Genomic DNA, 17,806 nt, shown 5'->3' with positions numbered 1-17,806 from the left:
GATCACTTTGTTTACCAAAACAGAGAGCATCCATAAGGAATTATCCGGTAAAATATACATTCAACTTCGATTTTAAATACGGACCATGAATCCGACTGTTAACGGATCACAATTGTCTCTGAATGTATACGGACCATGAATCCGACTGTTTACGGATCACGATTGTCCGGAATACCGAGGTACATCTGAAATAATAGACACGGTTGCGTAACACCATACATATCCGAGTCGGGATCCGCCACTGAGACGCAAATGGAATGCAAATGCTGTGGTTGAAATATATGTATAACATGAATATTTATTACATGCACGCTTACATGTATCCCAAAGGTGAATTAACTTTAATCTGTTGACACAATTTAAACAGTATATGTCAGACTCAACAGTAGTAAACAACATGTTTACAGGAGCAAAAGACATATTAAACAGTATGAATAATCATTTTGATTAGAAAACCAAACATGTAGCATTGTAAAAGTGGCGTATAACAGTTTGGAGAACTTATAAGTATTCTGACCCTGCAGGAGTCAACAATCTTGTATCTGGGGATGTTACCAATCTGTGGTGAGGGTGTTATGGGCAATGACCGCAGGGTCACGGAATTGAGACCTCGTGTGGCACACTGTATAGCAGGTTTGGCCAGTGTCTTCATTGGTTAAAATAGCACGTCACGTATGCCATGCGTTGTGACGTCATGCTTCAAATGGCGTAGTATTCGTAATCGGCGTCACAATTCTATGAGATTTCTTCCCTTTCGGAAACTGGTAGCATGCATAAAACATTGCTTTCCGAATGTTGCAAATTTGTTATCATTAAAACAAGATATGGGGAACTTCTATGTATTCAAGATTTGTTTTGCGAGATACATCAATATTGACTCCTGGCGAATATTTGTTTTCATTACGTACGTAGTTCTCGAAAGTAAAGAAATACATTTTGATTGCTACAAATACATACACTGTATATATATATATATGCCAAAGGATAATCTAGTCCTATTATATTTATACGTTTATATGTTACTGATGGGTTAGCAAGGTACCAAAGGGGCATTTAAAAACATTTAAGTATTTGATCGACGATACCTGATTTAAATGGCGTTTCCCTGTGAAAATATTCCTGGTGTTTTTGGAAGGAAAATGTTATTTAATTAGTTCGTTGTTGCATTCTTTACCAACAACCATCGACGATTAAAATGAAATATTTTCGCAACTGGAGAGTGACTGTTCTCTACTGTACTTACACGAGACAAGATAACACATTTACCTTACAATCTTGCGATTACACCACATAACAGAATTAGGTCATCTCGAGATTAAGGTCGTGTTACTGTTTACGTCGGAGGTACAAGACATAGTCACCGTTTTTCTGTGACTGATCATGAACGGAGACCGTTTACGCGGCCCTAGTTCAGGGAGAATCAACCACATTTCTGTATATGGGAAGTTACGGAATCCTTGAGATGCATGTGCCGGGAATTGAACAAGACATACAATAATATATAAGATGATACGATATATTGTCGTAGTAATGAATGTAAAATATTAATATAAAAATTAGTCTCTTCCCATATTAATGCACTGATATAAATGAACAGTGTATGTTCTTCTGAAATTGTACCGTTAACAAAATAATATGCGTGCATGCATTGGGAGAGGGATTGTATGTTTCCCTTGTAATTCAGAGGTCATGCTCTCTTACATCAGCTGAACTAAGAGACGCAGCGTATGCCCTGGAATGAGGAAGCATGCACATACAGTATACACATGTGTTCGCTTTGTCTGCGTCCCTGATTCCAGAACGCAAACTCGAGACATACATTTATAAACTCAAATTGGAGTCATATAAATCGCTGTTGTGTATTTGTATCGTTTGTTTATCTGCATACTTAATTTTAGTTGGTTCTTCTGGCTTTTTTTGGTTTCGTTATTGAAGGTGCACGTACAGCACAGCTTTATAATGGTACTAATACGGACGGTATAGCTGCATCTTGCACCTCTGCTGCAGCAGCCTCCCTAATTGACGAGTTGGCATGGCATCATGTAACGTATGACTAGTCAAATATATTTGTGTGCACGTGCCAAAACGAGGCGTTGTGCTACATTATATAAAATTCAGTCAATACTTACAGGCAACATATGTTCCTACTGTATTTAAAGACTGAGTAATCAATGTATCCACTGCTGTGATACTCGAGTGCACATTCCTGAATTTTGTATTTACATAAAATCCGATAATCTCACCTCACCATCCAACCCTAGTCCACACCAAACATCTATATATATGTCAAAATGTGTAAGTCTGGTGTTGGGGCTAGAGGAAACTCGGGCTACATCCAACCCTCATCCCAAACCCCTATCCACGTGCTGCCGTACCTGCCTTCAAATGATAGTCATTCGAATGCTTGTCATGCTTAAAATGTAATATAGTGCGGTTCATTAGATAAATAGCGGTATGTAAACACAGCCTCATTGTGTATGCATGGTTTAAGTACTTTTTAAAATAGCGCATGTGACCTGGTTATTCTCCGCGTCTTCTAGAACACAATTGAACGATTTAATCGTCATACCATTCTAATCAAATTAATTAAGTAGCGTTTCGTAGCAACAGAATTATACAGATAGTATTGTCAACATTGCTCTTTTTTTTTTAAACAGTTGACGATTAAACTCTGGTCACATGATGTATTTAGCCGGGGCTGTGTCGTGTTAGTAAACAACATAAAGGCTCTCCAAGGTTTCTCAAGGTCGTTCGAGCTTGTTTACGTGAAAAATTCTGCGGGGTTCATTTCCCGCGACAGGGGCTGGGTATATAAACGATTGCACGCTCTCGTTTAGCATAACAAACCCGGACTAGCGACATTGAAAGAAGGAAAGAAATCGTTCTTGATTATTTGTTTTGTCTCAAGACATTGAAAACAGGTAAGTTATGTTTCCTCATTACGTGAATGATACAATAATATTTGGTGACATTTGGTTTAGAATGGTTGTCATGGCAGATTTATCTGTATCTGTATGGAATACACTGCTGGATCCCAATTAAGGTAATATTGCAGCGGGTGTCGCACAATATTTGTTTAAAATTGTGATTCTCGAGTTGTGTTCGTTTGAGCTGGTTGTTGTGAACGAAGACCAGCTCAATACTGTCACCATGCAATAACAAGTTACATACACATGTATGTGCTTTTGCAATAGTTAATAATTACACTTCCAATTCAAATAAGGGAGGGTGGCGGCGAGTGTTTATTTACTTGCGGTGATGCAAAATATAAATAGCCCAGGCCTTATTTCTATTCAGAGGGCATACTATAATGTTAATGAGTGTCTTTTTTGTAATTTTGACAGGCATGGACCCGAAAATTTTTCGCAAACTTGGGGGTGGGAACGAGCCCCACTATGCTCCGCATCTCAACACGGTACCCGCATCAAAATCTGTTGATTACCACTGGCTAAATCAACCTGCTGTGAAGAAGCCGAAAGTCGACCTCGCCAAGACTAAGACCATTCAGATTGGGCGTCAGGGCAGTGTAGAAGACCCTACTTCTCCGATCGGCTCCCCTTCTCTATCCGTGGGATCGCCAGGGTCAACGGCCATGCCCAGCTCTCCTCCCATATCTACCTTCTCATTCAACAACTTCGTCACCCAGCCAACGGGACTTAAATCCGAGAAACAATTCTACCATACATTCGACTTCAAATCTTAAGTGACTTAAATTTCAAGGAAAAAAAAACTGACCTGAGTAAATGGTCAACAAAATAACTGGGGAATGTATGGAACTTTGAGGATATTTTTTGCACCATTTTTAAAGAGGACTTTCGGACATTCATTGGGGGATATTTGCCATTCAGGTTCATCCGTGTATTCTAAGTCACTCGCTTCAACAAACATTATGCAAGTATGTTTGAAGCTAGATCAATATCATGATCGATTTGTTTTTGGCGATGGTAAAATATTTGTATATCGAATGTTTAAAACACAGAGCTAGTCCGTCTTTCACGTTGTTGCAAATTTCAGTTGCATAAAAGTCCGCAAATTTGTGATGAGATACGAGTACTAGTTATTATGCTCGTTGTGACTTTTCATAACCTCGTATGGTATACATGTGCTATTTCATTTTTTTCTTGTACGGAATACGAGTTTGTATATAAATAGGGTAGAAGCCCGAGTTTTTGAGTTGCGTGTGTTTACATTATTTGTCATTGCTTTTCAATTAAATCATATTTTTGTACAAAAACAAATGCGTTTAGTTTTGAATCATTTATTTCTCCAGCAATCTTTAAAGAGAGCTTGTAGCTATGTTCTGTTTTTGTTCCGATGCATGCTTTAACACGAATGTCATGCTATTCCTATACAGACGAGATTGGAAGACAGATTAGACTGGTGTCGGCAGCTACGTACATGACCGGCCACATTGTTTGTAAACAACTTCCCACGTGGCCAACTCCCTCGAAATTAGTCGGAACACGTCTGTCTGTTTCAACATCTTAAATGATGACACTAGAAACGTTCCGAAGGTTGCGTCTGCGCGCAGGTGGAGAATATTTTAACCGACATGATCAAAGCTGCGCATGGCCTTGAATTGGGTCGTGGCAGCTTGTTGACTGAAATATTGTCGGTCACATGGTGACTAAGAAATGTATATTTAGATGCCAGCTTTCCTTCCTATTGTTTGTATGTCTATAGACATTTTATTGAGTGCTAATTGTTCAGGTCGTGTGGTTTACAATTGCTCAGTTCTTAATTGGTTTTTAATGTACATTAGATAGCGATTATTATCGCTCAGCAACAGCTAGGTAAATAGTGTACTATTACGATGCTTTATTCAATGTTGGCTATGTAGGTACATGGACAAGAAACTGCAGTTCGATGACCAGCCTGAACACAGCTGTGCAAGCCCGATTTTCCTCTGACCCCGATATAAACTCGAGATAACGGCTATGCATATGTTTTGACTGTCGACCATATGGGCATAGTATACACGTGTGTTCCCCCACCATTTTGAAGACATTTAAAAAAAACCTTCTAAATCACGAGGCCTCGACACGATCATAATCTAACCTACTCGTGAATGTGACGGTGCATGAATGAGTTTAGAGGCGTGACACTTGACCACATTGAACTACACGTTAGCGCAAGTTTAGTCCGGACCAAAGCCTGGTTAACTTGATGAAAGATTACGAACAGTTCGTTTTGATTATGTATGGACACGCTAAACGTTTGTCACATGCTTCCCCGTTTAGAAAGGTCCCATCGTATATTAAAATGATTATGTACGGGACTTAAAAAACGTGTCAACGAGAAGTAAAATGTCTGCGGGATTGAATGAAACAATAATAATGAAGTTTACACACCGAAGACTTCTGGGCGAATAAGACATTAAATCTATTGGACACCAATTAGAACAGACGATCTATTGTATGTGTACCGACGAAACCTGCCCAGACGACCATCTGGTACAGTGTAACAATATTATTCAGACTATGATGTGAGCAAAACAACTTGTTGCACCCATGGTTTGTACTGCTTCACCCTTCCGTCATTAATGCAGACTCGCGGCATCCCGATTTTATGAAAGCCACTCGATTTTGCCGGAGTTCAAATAAGCCTACTTAAAGTTTAAAAACAATTTCTAATACTGACTAAAAGGCTCAGTATAGCTCTCATGCCAAGTACAGTATGTTTAAAAGTGATTCATTTAAATGACGAAAAGTCATAGGTCATGTTATTGTGGTTGAAGCGTAAATAAGTTTTTAAAAGTATATTCGAGTCCCTGCAGGTAGGGCGTAAGAGTCTGTAAAAATGGTAGTTTCTACTCCTGCTTAACGTTCAGCAATTTATGAATGGGACGACTGGTTCGCCCGTTGTCAGTATAATGTGACCGGGAGGGGTGTCTTCGGCAGTATGTTTCAGTGAGGTAGCACTATAAAGTCGGCATCAGTTCCGCGATATCACAAGGAGACGCACGAACATATCGCAGCCTCCCAAAACACGAATAAACTACACGCATGCATCTTGCACAAAGGGGAGCCTTAAATGGCCATAGCTGTTGACAGACTAAACCAACACCAAACCCAAGTATATTTGACCTTGACCCACTTTTGAGGTTACACGTGTGAAAGTAATACCAAGTGAGCGATGCAGGTCCATTTGACCTCTATTGAAAGTCTTTTTCTCTAAAGACCTTATTGACAACCAAAAAATACCCCAGATCTGAAGCTTGGTTAGTAGGTACCAGGAATGGAGTGCTATTTCCAATGGTATAGGTCAACTTTGAGCTATGAAATCGTTCCTTTGGACAATGGTTCTGATATATTGACAGTGTAGGTACCAGAGATAGAGTGCTATAAACTTTCTTCATATAAATGACCTCGACATTTCAGGTCACAGGGGTCACTTAGGTATGGTACATGTAAACCAACAGTGGGAATCTTTTACTCGCATATGGTGCGGTTTAGGTTGAAGGTTGAGCGCTGGTTGGGGTCAAAGGTTAACATTGGATCAATTGATAAAAAAAAGTTCAGAAATCTTCCTCTTGAGTTTCATCAAGTCCAGGGTCCTGGTGTAGTGTTAAAAAAAGTGTCTTGCTATGTAAAATCTTGACTGTCTTTCTAGGTCATATATGGGTGGCTATGTCAAACTTTTTCAAGCAACGTATATGTTCTAAAAACCTGAAGGTCTATAGAAAATATACTAACCATGTTCTTTAAATTAATTGATGCTGATGGTCGATGCGGAGACCGGAATCATATAATTCCGCGGAATCTTTGAACCGCAGCAGTCCAAAGGGGGACTAATCTTACCAAGAACAAGAATTCCACGGAATAATAAATTGGCGTAATGAATTTGTATGTGTCGCACCCAGTTTGAGAATCAAAGAAGAATATAGAAACTTAGCATTCGTGATGACCTACCTTTACTGAAATAGAATTAATTTAAAACTTTAGAAATTAAAAATTCAAATTTGATATTTTCTTTAATTGTCAAACTTTTGAATATATATCAAAGTTTATAGGGTAAAAAAAAACCCGGAAAGGGTTTTTTTTTTTTTTTTTTTACAATTTAGAAAATTATTCTCGGTTATTATCCATCCACCAAAGCAAGTATTTTGATGCATTTCAGATGAAACATTGTTTATCCAAGTGTACTTGTTGTAGAACTTTCAGCTTTTGAATAACCTAGCTAAACCTGCAAACACAGTAACTTATAACAAAAATTGGTATTATGAAAAAGAAGCAAGAAATCAGTGTAATATTCAGCATCTGAAGTATTTTCTATAATCCGAATTCAACTGGTCCTGTAATCATACTTTTGGAAAAACAGAGCTGAACATTGATGAGGAAAATGGCAGCTGCTGGACCGTATGCTTGAAATAATATGTTTTGCCAAGGATATATATATATATATATATGGTGTAAGTTTATTGTAGGTGTAGGAGTTTTGAGATACAACACATTACATACAGGTAAACGCAAAAACATATAGCATTGTCTGGGATGCTTCAACGGTCACTGGACAAGGAAATTTAGGCCTCATTTAGTAGCTAATGCAGAAGTTAGGATAAAAACTATTGTCCAAGTTGGGTTGGTGGCACTAATGCTTTTGTAGCATATGAGCTGTAAAAACTAGTATCCTTATAGCAGCTGATGTTTGTAATGAGATTTATTACATACTTACTGATAAATACGGATTTTTTGTATATGCGATACGACACAATTGCTCTAACCCATATCAGCCCTCGCCGTATCACACCCCAAAACCGGTATCAGCCCCCGCCGTATCACACCCCAAAACCCGTATCAGCCCGCAAAACCCATATCACACCACTTTTGGATTTTTTTCGTATTTCAATATTTCAAAAAGAAAATTAAATCATAAGAGAATAGTTTGTATTAGTAAATATGTAATAAACAGAATAAAACACGCCTTTTTCCATATCACACCCAGTATCAACCCTCGACCAATATCAGCCCTCGTGCCTTCGGCCCTTGTGCTGATATTGCAGTCTCGGGTTGATTCGTTAATGAAACATGGGTGTGATATGGAAAAAGGCATGTATTATTCTCTATGTACTGCCTTGAATGTAGCTATGCTGTAAGTTAGGTAGGTCTTTGACTAAAACCTTACGAGTACAACACGTAACCCACTGCTAAACGCAAAAAAATATCTGCATGAAATTTCGTCTACATTCAGTAAATAATGCATGGTTACCAATGAAGAAGCTAAGATGAACTATGGTCCAAGTTTGGATGGTGTAGCACTTATCCTTTTGTAAAAACAGAGCTAAATGCAAAGCTGCTGGGGTCGCCGTCGGAAAGGTGACGTCTATGTCTCGCTTTGTTTCCTTTAAGGAATATTTTCTTTTTTGGTTAGGTTATGAGATGATAAGTCCAGATGAGCACGTTTTAATTGAAATGCACCCGATTTAGGAATAATCTAGCAAATTCAGTAAGTAAGTTCATGTGAACCGCTAGGAATAATGAAGGGAAATCGAATTCAACTAAGATAGGCTTTGTGCTTTAGGAATAAACAAGCTTGTTAAAACTAATTGTAGCAAAACAATGTTATAATAAACCTGCGGCTGTTTACGTTTTTCATGATGTGAAAATTAAAGTGCTTCAGCTAGGTTCTCTACGTGTCGGAGTGTGTCCAGCATGGGAAGGTGGAGATTATAGCCAACGACCAGTGAAATAGGCCGTGTTGCATTCTCGGACACTGTGAGATGCGGCCAAAAGGGGGCTTCGTTCCCCGCTGATGCCATTTTCGACGTCAAAAGACAAATTGTACGAAGGTATGATGAGGAGGTAGAACCAGAAATTTGCTTATTATGCATGATTTACCAGTACTTTGAACAATAAATATAATGGTGAAAAATAAATCTTTGTTACAAATACAACCAAGATGATTGTAAAAGTTATGCATCAATGGCTTAAACCTGTGAACTTATAGTTGAGCAAGTTAAGCAGTTGCAAAATCTCCCGAGATATTTTCCAAAATATGTCGATAGTTAAAATGACCTGAAAGGCTACGGCTAAACTATCGCAATACACTTGATTTACCTTAACTTTATTGATTCACAATAACCATATTGATAAATATATATCCATTTCAACAATATAAATGAGGTACAGGTGTAAATGTGCTGCATAAGTACAGAAGGATACTATTTAGTTTCAATATGTTAACTTGTAACTGAGAAAGCCTAGTAGTTGTGAAATATTTTCCAAAATAATTATTAATAATAATTTGAGGTTCTTATATACCGCTTTTTCACAACCTAGTTCGTAGGGCGTCCCAAATTAAAGCGATTCACAAATTATTATCCGTTGTTATAGGTCCTTTGCAACCAGCCAATATCTTTCTCAACTCCCTGGGGAGCAAACAGCCGGTGCTGCCATTTCGGCGCTCGCAGCTAGCATTCAAAAATGTCTAGCACTGCCCAACCACGTATTCATTTACAGCTGTTTAGACTGGAACAAGCGGAGTTAAGTATCTTGCTCAAAGATACAACACAGTGCCGTGACGTGACTCGAACCGTCAACCCTTGGGTCATGAGCCCGACGTCCTACCACTAAACTACCGTGCCTCGAACGTGTATACATGTTTAGTTGAAATGGTCAAGAAAATATCATTGCTTTTGTTTAAAAGCACATTAGAACAGACAATTGTATTGTGTGGATCCGTGTATCAAAATGATATCATACGGACAGTCACGTTTTCTTTCAGCATCTGTATTGACATTGAATTATATAAAATTTCACTACTTGATCCATGATTCTGAAAGTGATTAATACATCACGAATATCGATACAGTAGAATCTTGTTGGTCCGGACGTCATTTTTCAGTTGGGACACTTCTTTGTTAGTTGGGATAGTTATAATCTTTATTAGCCCTTTGTTGCAATTGTTCATTGTTGAATTTCCTAACTGTGTCTTATACAGTTTTTGTTAGTCCATTAAAATATTTGTTAACATTGTCTAGTAATGTTTTCTCAAGTTCGCTAGTGTATTTGGTAACTCAATTCAGACATGTTCTCATAAAAATAAGTCCATTTTGTGACTAAAGGCCTGTTCGTTTATTCGGAACATTTTGAAATGTAAACATTTTCGGATATAAATCTTGGCGGACCTGTAAATGTTTATGCAGGCCGTGCAAGGCTCGCCTGAAATTAGCATCAGATTGCTAGGACCTTGTTTCATTAACGAACAACTCGGGTCCAATTGTTTGGATAGCCATAAATTTGTCACAGGAAGGGAGATAACTCAATCCAGTAAACATTAAGTTTCATAAAAGTTTCCCCAACCCTTTTTCCAACGCTAAAATTATTCAACTTTGCTTGTCAAATCACAGAGGCATAACACATTTTCATTGTAAGTTCAATCCATTTGCAATGTGAAGTTAATAATTCTGTCTTGTTGAAAAATAATGATCTGCATGTTAACACCATTCCTCTTCTAAATAGTTCAACAGAAGAGCAAACACAGTTTTACCCAAAATACTACAAATTTATTATTTTGCTTCTACTGAGACAAAAGTACAGTCGTCCAGTCATCTTAATGGTAATGACAAGACAGGTTTCTATTTACGAGGCTAATCATCCACCTACAAGACTGAACATGGCAGATCTAAAAAACTTCCCTTAGGTCAGACTAGCCTTGGCTCACTCACTCCTAAACATTTGGCCCAAACCATGAAAACCTCTGAAAAATATTTTCATCACAAATACATTCACTGTTACAACATCAGTTCATTTGGCAGTTATTTTGCTACTTATTCTTAGAAATTCAAACAATGCTAAGGTTTGATGACAATAAATGTTGTTTTCAAATTTAAAAAGGATGAAATACCTTTTCAAAAGATTAATTCAGCAGGAGTTATCAAGTTAAAGTTTAATATTTATCATTCCAGCTTAAACATCTAATACCGTACGAAATGTATAAGCTTCAAGTCAAACCTTCGTATTGTTCAGTCAGACCTGTAATAAGAGACCTGTCACCTTCAGGACATTCATTAAGTTGTCTCTTTTTGCAGGTGGTCTCTTTATACAGGTTCATGAATTGGAAGTTTTAAAAGTGGTCCATTAGTACAGGTGGGTTTTTTAATCTCTAGAGTAAGTGGTTAGTATAAATTCATGACCCTTCAGTTCATTTAAAAACTCATATTTTGAGAAATGAATAATAATAATATATATATTAATTGGCAGGGAGAGTCAATCATAACTTGAAATATCTCAAATATTAATTTCAACACATTTAAATACAAAACATACAGCATTATGCATCTCTTACAGATTGTAGTACGGTATGCCTAATGTGCTTCAATAATATTTATGATATTAAAATCAATTCAAGCAAGATGTTTGTACGTGTACTGTTAAAATTTCACGAATTACAGTACATGTATAACAAAACACTTTCATTTCTGTAACCTACTACATGCATTTTTATAAAAACACTATGAAAACGAAACCAACTTTTACAATAGTGATGACTTGGCAAAAAATAAGAGCATACAAAATCTGAAAACTGTTTGGAGTTTGTAACTGTTACTAACATTTCATAACTTCAAAAGCAAAAGTACCAATAGACTGTGAAAGGTCAACAAATTGTTTTGGGCAAAAATATTTAACAAGAACATCAATATTAACATAAAAACATGTACAAAGTACTGAAACATAACAAAAAAACACTTACTTTCAATGAGAAGATCGACTTAAACAAGTTTTTTCTGTACACGCTGATATGATGCAGCTGCCACATCCCGAGTTTTAAATCATTATTCCGATGTCAAGTGAATGTCGTGTAAATAATTATTCCGTTGTCAAGTGAATGTTGCGAATTCTCAACTTCTTACATCAAAATGAGAAAGAATGTACATGCATATTGTGTCAATTGACACGAATTGTTCGATAAGATTAATTCATTTCAAAACAAGCAACTTTGATCAAACTGAACACAAGTTTATATCATAATGGTTCATACACGTATGCGAAGAAATAGCAGTGTTTTTTTAATGACATAACAATTAAATGAACATTTATGAAGGTTTACTTGATACAGGTTTTGTTTGACAGATTTGCATACCCGGTAGTATGCAGAAGGTCCAGGGGTTCTCAAGTTAAAGGACGTACACTGTATAGCCTTCATCAAGTAATTGGTTACCTTTAAAGTCTTAAATTATGTAGCTTCTCTGTTTTTCTTCGTGGTGAAACATTGTGGGGTTTCAATTTTGCAGAACAACATTTTAAGTCAATACATTTAGTCATAACTATTTAAATGAAATGCAACAGATTCACAATAGAGCACACTTACTCGAAATCCAACTAGAACTCTATGCTGAGCAGCCAATGTTAATTGCCTTAAGCATTGACATCAAAAATTTGGATTATGCAATACAGCAAATTCTAGTGAATGTACTAAAAAAATGTACTGGATTGCTTCATATATCAACAATGATGTAAAACTGATTTCATCATATACTGACACCATCACATCCCTGATATGTACATTGTTAAGCATAAGTTCCATGGTAACGAAAAAGGAAACAAGCTTGCATATCACCATTGTCAACTTGATATCAATATTTGAAATAATGGAATAGACTCTCAACCTAAGTAGGTCAGGCTCTGGTGACTATGGTGACAACAGATCATCTAAAATACCCACTAATACAGCAATAAGGCACAATTATTGAGATTATTGCAAACATGTGCTATACAGAGGTATACATCATAACAAAGGAAGCCAGTTGTAATTTGACACTGTTAGATGCCAAAATTGTCTGCTTAAAAAAATGTATTATTCATGGAACACAAAGAGGTTCCTTAAAACACTGAATTACCTGGAAAACAGATAGGTTGGGTACACTGCCTTATGATTAGTAATGAGATCACTATTGGCAAAATGATGTCAATCTTAAGCTAATATATACAAGCTTTCAAATCTTAATACAAACTTGTTTGCAATGTATTGGAAAAAACCCTATTGAAGACTGAATAATGAAAATGAAACAGGTGTAAATACCATTAAAATTATTTAATTATTTAGCTTTAATTATGAAACAATTCTTGCGGTATCACCGTATCAACTGGTAATAAGTAAGTAAACACACCTCCAACATTACAACATTATATACAATGCATCAGCGAAGGTACAAAACAACCCTTACAAATCACAAGAACTGAGCTCAATGTAAAATAAATTTAGAAAAATGTAACAAGTAGTAGCAAAATTAGTCCATATTTTAAGATACACAATATAAATACATTTAAGAAACTCAATGGAATGCTAAAGAACTTGATATGCAAAAATTGAACATTGATACACGAGGTACATTTTCTTTGATGATATGAAATATTTTGACTTTCAATGCATGAATGATTTCACTGATATGTGGAATGTTAGGCCAACTAAATTACTCATATGGAGTAATAGACAATCTCATGTAGAGGTCAAAGGTTACATCACAAAGGTCAGTCACACTAACCTAGGTGACTGTATAATATTCTACAGTCTCACAAGGTATTATATACCCGTTTCCCAAACTAAACTGAACACATTTGACATTGGCGATTTTCACATTACAATACACACTGAAATACACATTTCCTCCTTTCACTGTCATTCACGCAATTTTCATCATTCTTCATCAACATTTATCGTAGCGTTGGTCAATTCTATCAATACATATATCAGGGTTATTTCATTGGTAAGTACAAAGGATTTATTTTCTCTTCATACATATTTGATGTATATAAATTAAATGCCATTTAATTCTATACAATCAACTTTAAAATGCATACAAAAATGAACAAAAGCAAAAACAGGAAATACATTACTTAAAATATTAACATCTTCCTATCCTCATCAGCACTATATTCTTCCTATCTTCATCAGCACTATACTTATGTGTATTCAGTGAGACAAACGTATTTGTTAATAATTCATTATGTAATACTGAACATTATCCACATATTTACAGCAAATGAAATCTGAAAAAGTCTGCTTCCCTTGTTTTGTTAAATTATTATCGTTCACATTTAAACAAAATTTACTGACTGTTGGATAATTGCTTTTGGATGTAACTCAAAAGTTTGTAACCAAATTTATCCTTGATGCATGTCACAGACTAAATCCTCTGGTCACCCATGATGCAGGTCACCTATTTACATCAGCAATGATATGGAATGTTTACAACAGGTTTGAGATCAGGTGTGATACACGGGACAAATGCACCTCTATTAATGGTAATAATGTCTGTTTACTTGTACACTTCCACAACAAGCCACATGGCACAACATTGACAACAAGTGTCTGTGTGTCATGTCAGGCCACATGGCACAACATTGACAACAAGTGTCTGTGTGTCATGTCAAGCCACATGGCACAACATTAACAACAAGTGTCTGTGTGCCATGTCAAGCCACATGGCACAACATTAACAACAAGTGTCTGTGTGTCATGTCAGGCCACATGGCACAACATTGACAACAAGTGTCTGTGTGTCATGTCAAGCATTTTAAATAATTTTAGCAGAATGTCCAAGTACATTGATATGTCAGATACCTGTCATAAGAAAGCAAATCAGAATACCTATAATAGCAGAACCTTGTTAGACCAAGTTCAAAAGATACAAATTCTGATTTGATGCTTTTGGAAAAAATATTATTGTCTAAAGACAATTTCCCAATCAAAAGTTGAAAATATTGCTATTACATAAAGTAACTATATTACCAGCAGTGAGCAATTTTGCATAATTATCAAAGGACGAAAATATTTTTATTTCAAAAGTAATGGTTGGAGTAAAGAGGTTCCACTATTCTCTAATTTGTGTTGCCATGACTACAGGCCTCCATGAAGGTACTCCCCAGTACTGTTATAAGCCCTCCAGGTCCTCATTGCTGCCTGTACTAGACCTCCTCCGGAACAGAACACGTTTAAGGCTGACCTGGTCAGGAGACTTTTCAGGCGAGCTATGACTCCTGGTGGAAATTTGTACATCACTAGTATCGTGTGGCGTTGACTTACATGACCCAGATAACAGAGACTCAGAGCTCAGAGCTTTCTTAATCCGGGGCTCCTCCTCAGGAGAATATTTATCTTCCTTCCTCCTGTAAGAATAAACATGACTGTATATATCTCTGATTTTAACAACTGCAAAATCTAAAATTCAAGAAGTTTTGAAAAATTACAATCACTTTTATAATTGTCTGGATTGGGAACAATCCTGAATATAACTTATAATTACTTTGGCAGGTCCTTGGGAGTGATCCCAAGGACACGGTACAACTCGGTGGTGGACGGAGTTTTGGGTTTACTGGACGGTGCTGGTGAAAACATTGGTGTGGATGGCAGTAGTCTTGTCCCTTCACCTGATAATAAAGGGTAGAGGACAGAGGTTATTTATAATATAGTGAAGTACATTCTACATAAAGACCATTGCATGAAGAGTTCTGGAGTTTCAAGGAAATTCAGTTTAACATGTGACAAACAGCAGAAAACACGAAAACATGTTTTCTGAGCCTCTATACCGAGGAACATAAAGACTTGGTAATTATATTGTCCACATCTCTTTATTTCTAGGAGATGTAAAGAGATGACAATAATGTCTTCCAGGAAGATATTTTACTGGGAATAAGCCCCATCTTCTCATTGAATAGGTTTTCCTTTACAGATAACTGCTAGTTATATCTAAAAAAAAAAAAAGCACTGGTGATCATTCTTATCCTCTCTGCACAAGGAATTAGTATAGTGAGGTCTCTACCATTTATTGTAAAAGTCTCCCTCAAGATGTAACAATAAGTCTACTTTGTATTATCAATTGACCTACCTTTTTGGGACTTTCTGTTGGACGGAGTGGATTTAACAAATGGGGAGATCTGTAGAAACTGGTTGATAATGGACGATCTCTGATCATCAAGAGCTTTTCTCTGAAAAAAAAAAAAACATATTCAAACACCTGTATTAAATCATTTGTTAACTTAAGATTTTTTTGTAAAAATACCATCCATTACTGAAGCCAAGAGTATATTTTATCTGAACATGACAGATTTTATTCATATACAAGAGATCCCAAAGGGATCTTGGTGCTCACCAATGTACCATCTTCATTAGTTTATGTCAGTTTGATCTTTTCGCTTCTTTTCTCTGCACCATTTCACATATTTATTAGTACAGTTCTTTAAATGTAAGAGAAATAGATCTGATCATTACAATATCAGTAAGATCTCATTAGTCCTTCTTGTGGCCATCTACTTTTATGATCACTCTCTACATTAACATGCACAACTACAGATTAAGGGGAACCTACACACAACATTTGAGATAGATCCCTCTAAAACTTCATGAGACTGATGGTGGGCTAAAAATGTATAATCAGAACTTGTTTACAGTTTTCACCCTAACAAAGTATAACTCTTTAACACCCTGTACATGTATGAACTGTTCAACAAATATGTAAAAATCTGCATATCAAGATGCTTAGAATTTAAAAGGTTTTCCATTTATAGTTAAAACTGTTATCATACATCATTCTGTGAAAAAGTTCAATTCATCCCTCAGTATAGGGGAGATAACTATCTATTTTTGTGTAAAAGAACCAGGCTGCATTCGTTTGTCGCAATCGGTTGGACCAGAGTTGTTCGTTTATGAAATAAGGTTGGACCTAGCAATCAGATGCTTTCAGGCGAGCCTTGACAAAGCCTTGCAAGGCCTGCATAAACATTTGCAGGTCCGCTAGGACTTCTACCCAAAAATGTTACATTTAAAAACAGAAAATTGGTTGAAACTGATATGCGAAAGGGACCCCAGTTTATCTGTCAGACAAAGGGAGGTAACTACCAGCATTCTGTGTAACAGACTGCAGTTTAACGTACCTCCCTCCCAAGTCGGATGGCTGCCTCTGTGTACTGTTTACGTTCTTCTTCAAAGTTGGCCTTCTCCTGGTAAAACAGGCGGCGCTGCTCAGCCATGCTTTCCTGCTCCTGAAGGAGGCGCTCCTGTAGTTGGACTGACTCGTCTAGGTATGACGTCTCTGCCGCTGCCTTTGATTGGTTAAGTATAGATTGCTGTGGAATTAAATACAAATATTTCATCAACCATAATGTTACCAAATTATCAGAGTAAATTAATTCCAAATAAGTTATCAGTGTTATTAGAACAAGAGGCCCACAGGGCCTGTATCGCTCACCTGGATACCTAAGCAATCATGGCAAACTATTCTCCAAATGAGATCAAGGGAATATGCCAGACCCCAAGGCCAATCTTTGTAGCATAGCTATATTAGATTTTTCATGCCAAGCAATTTTATGTATGGTTATGGGGTGGGGATCTCAACTGTTTCCAAGCTTTGACTCACAATTTAGGTCCCTAGAGTTGTGTCCAGACCCCAGGATCGATTCTAATATCTTGACTGCATTTGTCTCTTTTTGCCAAGCATTTGTATATATAGTTTTGGGGTGGGGATCTCAACCGTTTCAAAGGTATGACCCAGGGGCCAAGTCTGCAAGGGTGGGGCAGACCCTGGGATCAATTCTAATATCATGACTGCATTCGTCTCTTTATGCCCAACAATTGTATATATAGTTTCGGGGTGGGGATATTAACCATTTCAAAGTTATGACCCAGGGGTTAAGTCTCCAAGGGTGGGGCAGTCCCCAAGGCCAACCTGGAAGCATATGTGCAATCATCTCTTTATACTCAGCAATTGTATATATACGGTGATAGGGTGGGGCTCTCAACTGTTTCCAAGCTGTGACTAAGAAACTAGGTCCCTAGGGGTTCGGTCAGACCCCAGGGTCTATTCTGATAT

General features: G+C 37.0%; 2 protein-coding genes across 2 annotated transcripts in view; one reads left to right on the top strand and one right to left on the bottom strand.

Moving 5' to 3' along the window:
- Positions 1-2,813: 2,813 nt before the first annotated feature.
- Positions 2,814-4,234, top strand: LOC110466613. Its single transcript, XM_021523204.1, has 2 exons — positions 2,814-2,921; positions 3,345-4,234. Exon 2 carries the CDS (start codon positions 3,347-3,349, stop codon positions 3,701-3,703), a length of 357 nt encoding a protein of 118 aa, XP_021378879.1. The 5' UTR covers positions 2,814-2,921; positions 3,345-3,346; the 3' UTR covers positions 3,704-4,234.
- Positions 4,235-10,482: 6,248 nt separating this feature from the next.
- LOC110466605 (afadin- and alpha-actinin-binding protein B-like) overlaps positions 10,483-17,806 on the bottom strand; it is a 51,105-nt gene continuing 43,781 nt past the window's right edge. The window contains exons 11-14 of the mRNA XM_021523194.1: positions 16,872-17,063; positions 15,827-15,926; positions 15,245-15,368; positions 10,483-15,107 (exon numbers count right to left, since the gene is read on the bottom strand). Coding sequence (XP_021378869.1) covers positions 14,873-15,107; positions 15,245-15,368; positions 15,827-15,926; positions 16,872-17,063 — 651 coding nt within the window. The 3' untranslated portion in view covers positions 10,483-14,872. The remainder of the gene's footprint in view (positions 15,108-15,244; positions 15,369-15,826; positions 15,927-16,871; positions 17,064-17,806) is intronic.

Source organism: Mizuhopecten yessoensis, unplaced genomic scaffold (genome assembly GCF_002113885.1).
Source record: "Mizuhopecten yessoensis strain PY_sf001 unplaced genomic scaffold, ASM211388v2 scaffold11139, whole genome shotgun sequence".
NCBI classification, from domain to species: domain Eukaryota; kingdom Metazoa; phylum Mollusca; class Bivalvia; order Pectinida; family Pectinidae; genus Mizuhopecten; species Mizuhopecten yessoensis.
The sequence above is the reverse complement of the archived record's forward strand: the minus strand, read 5'-3'. Positions and strand labels throughout refer to the sequence as shown.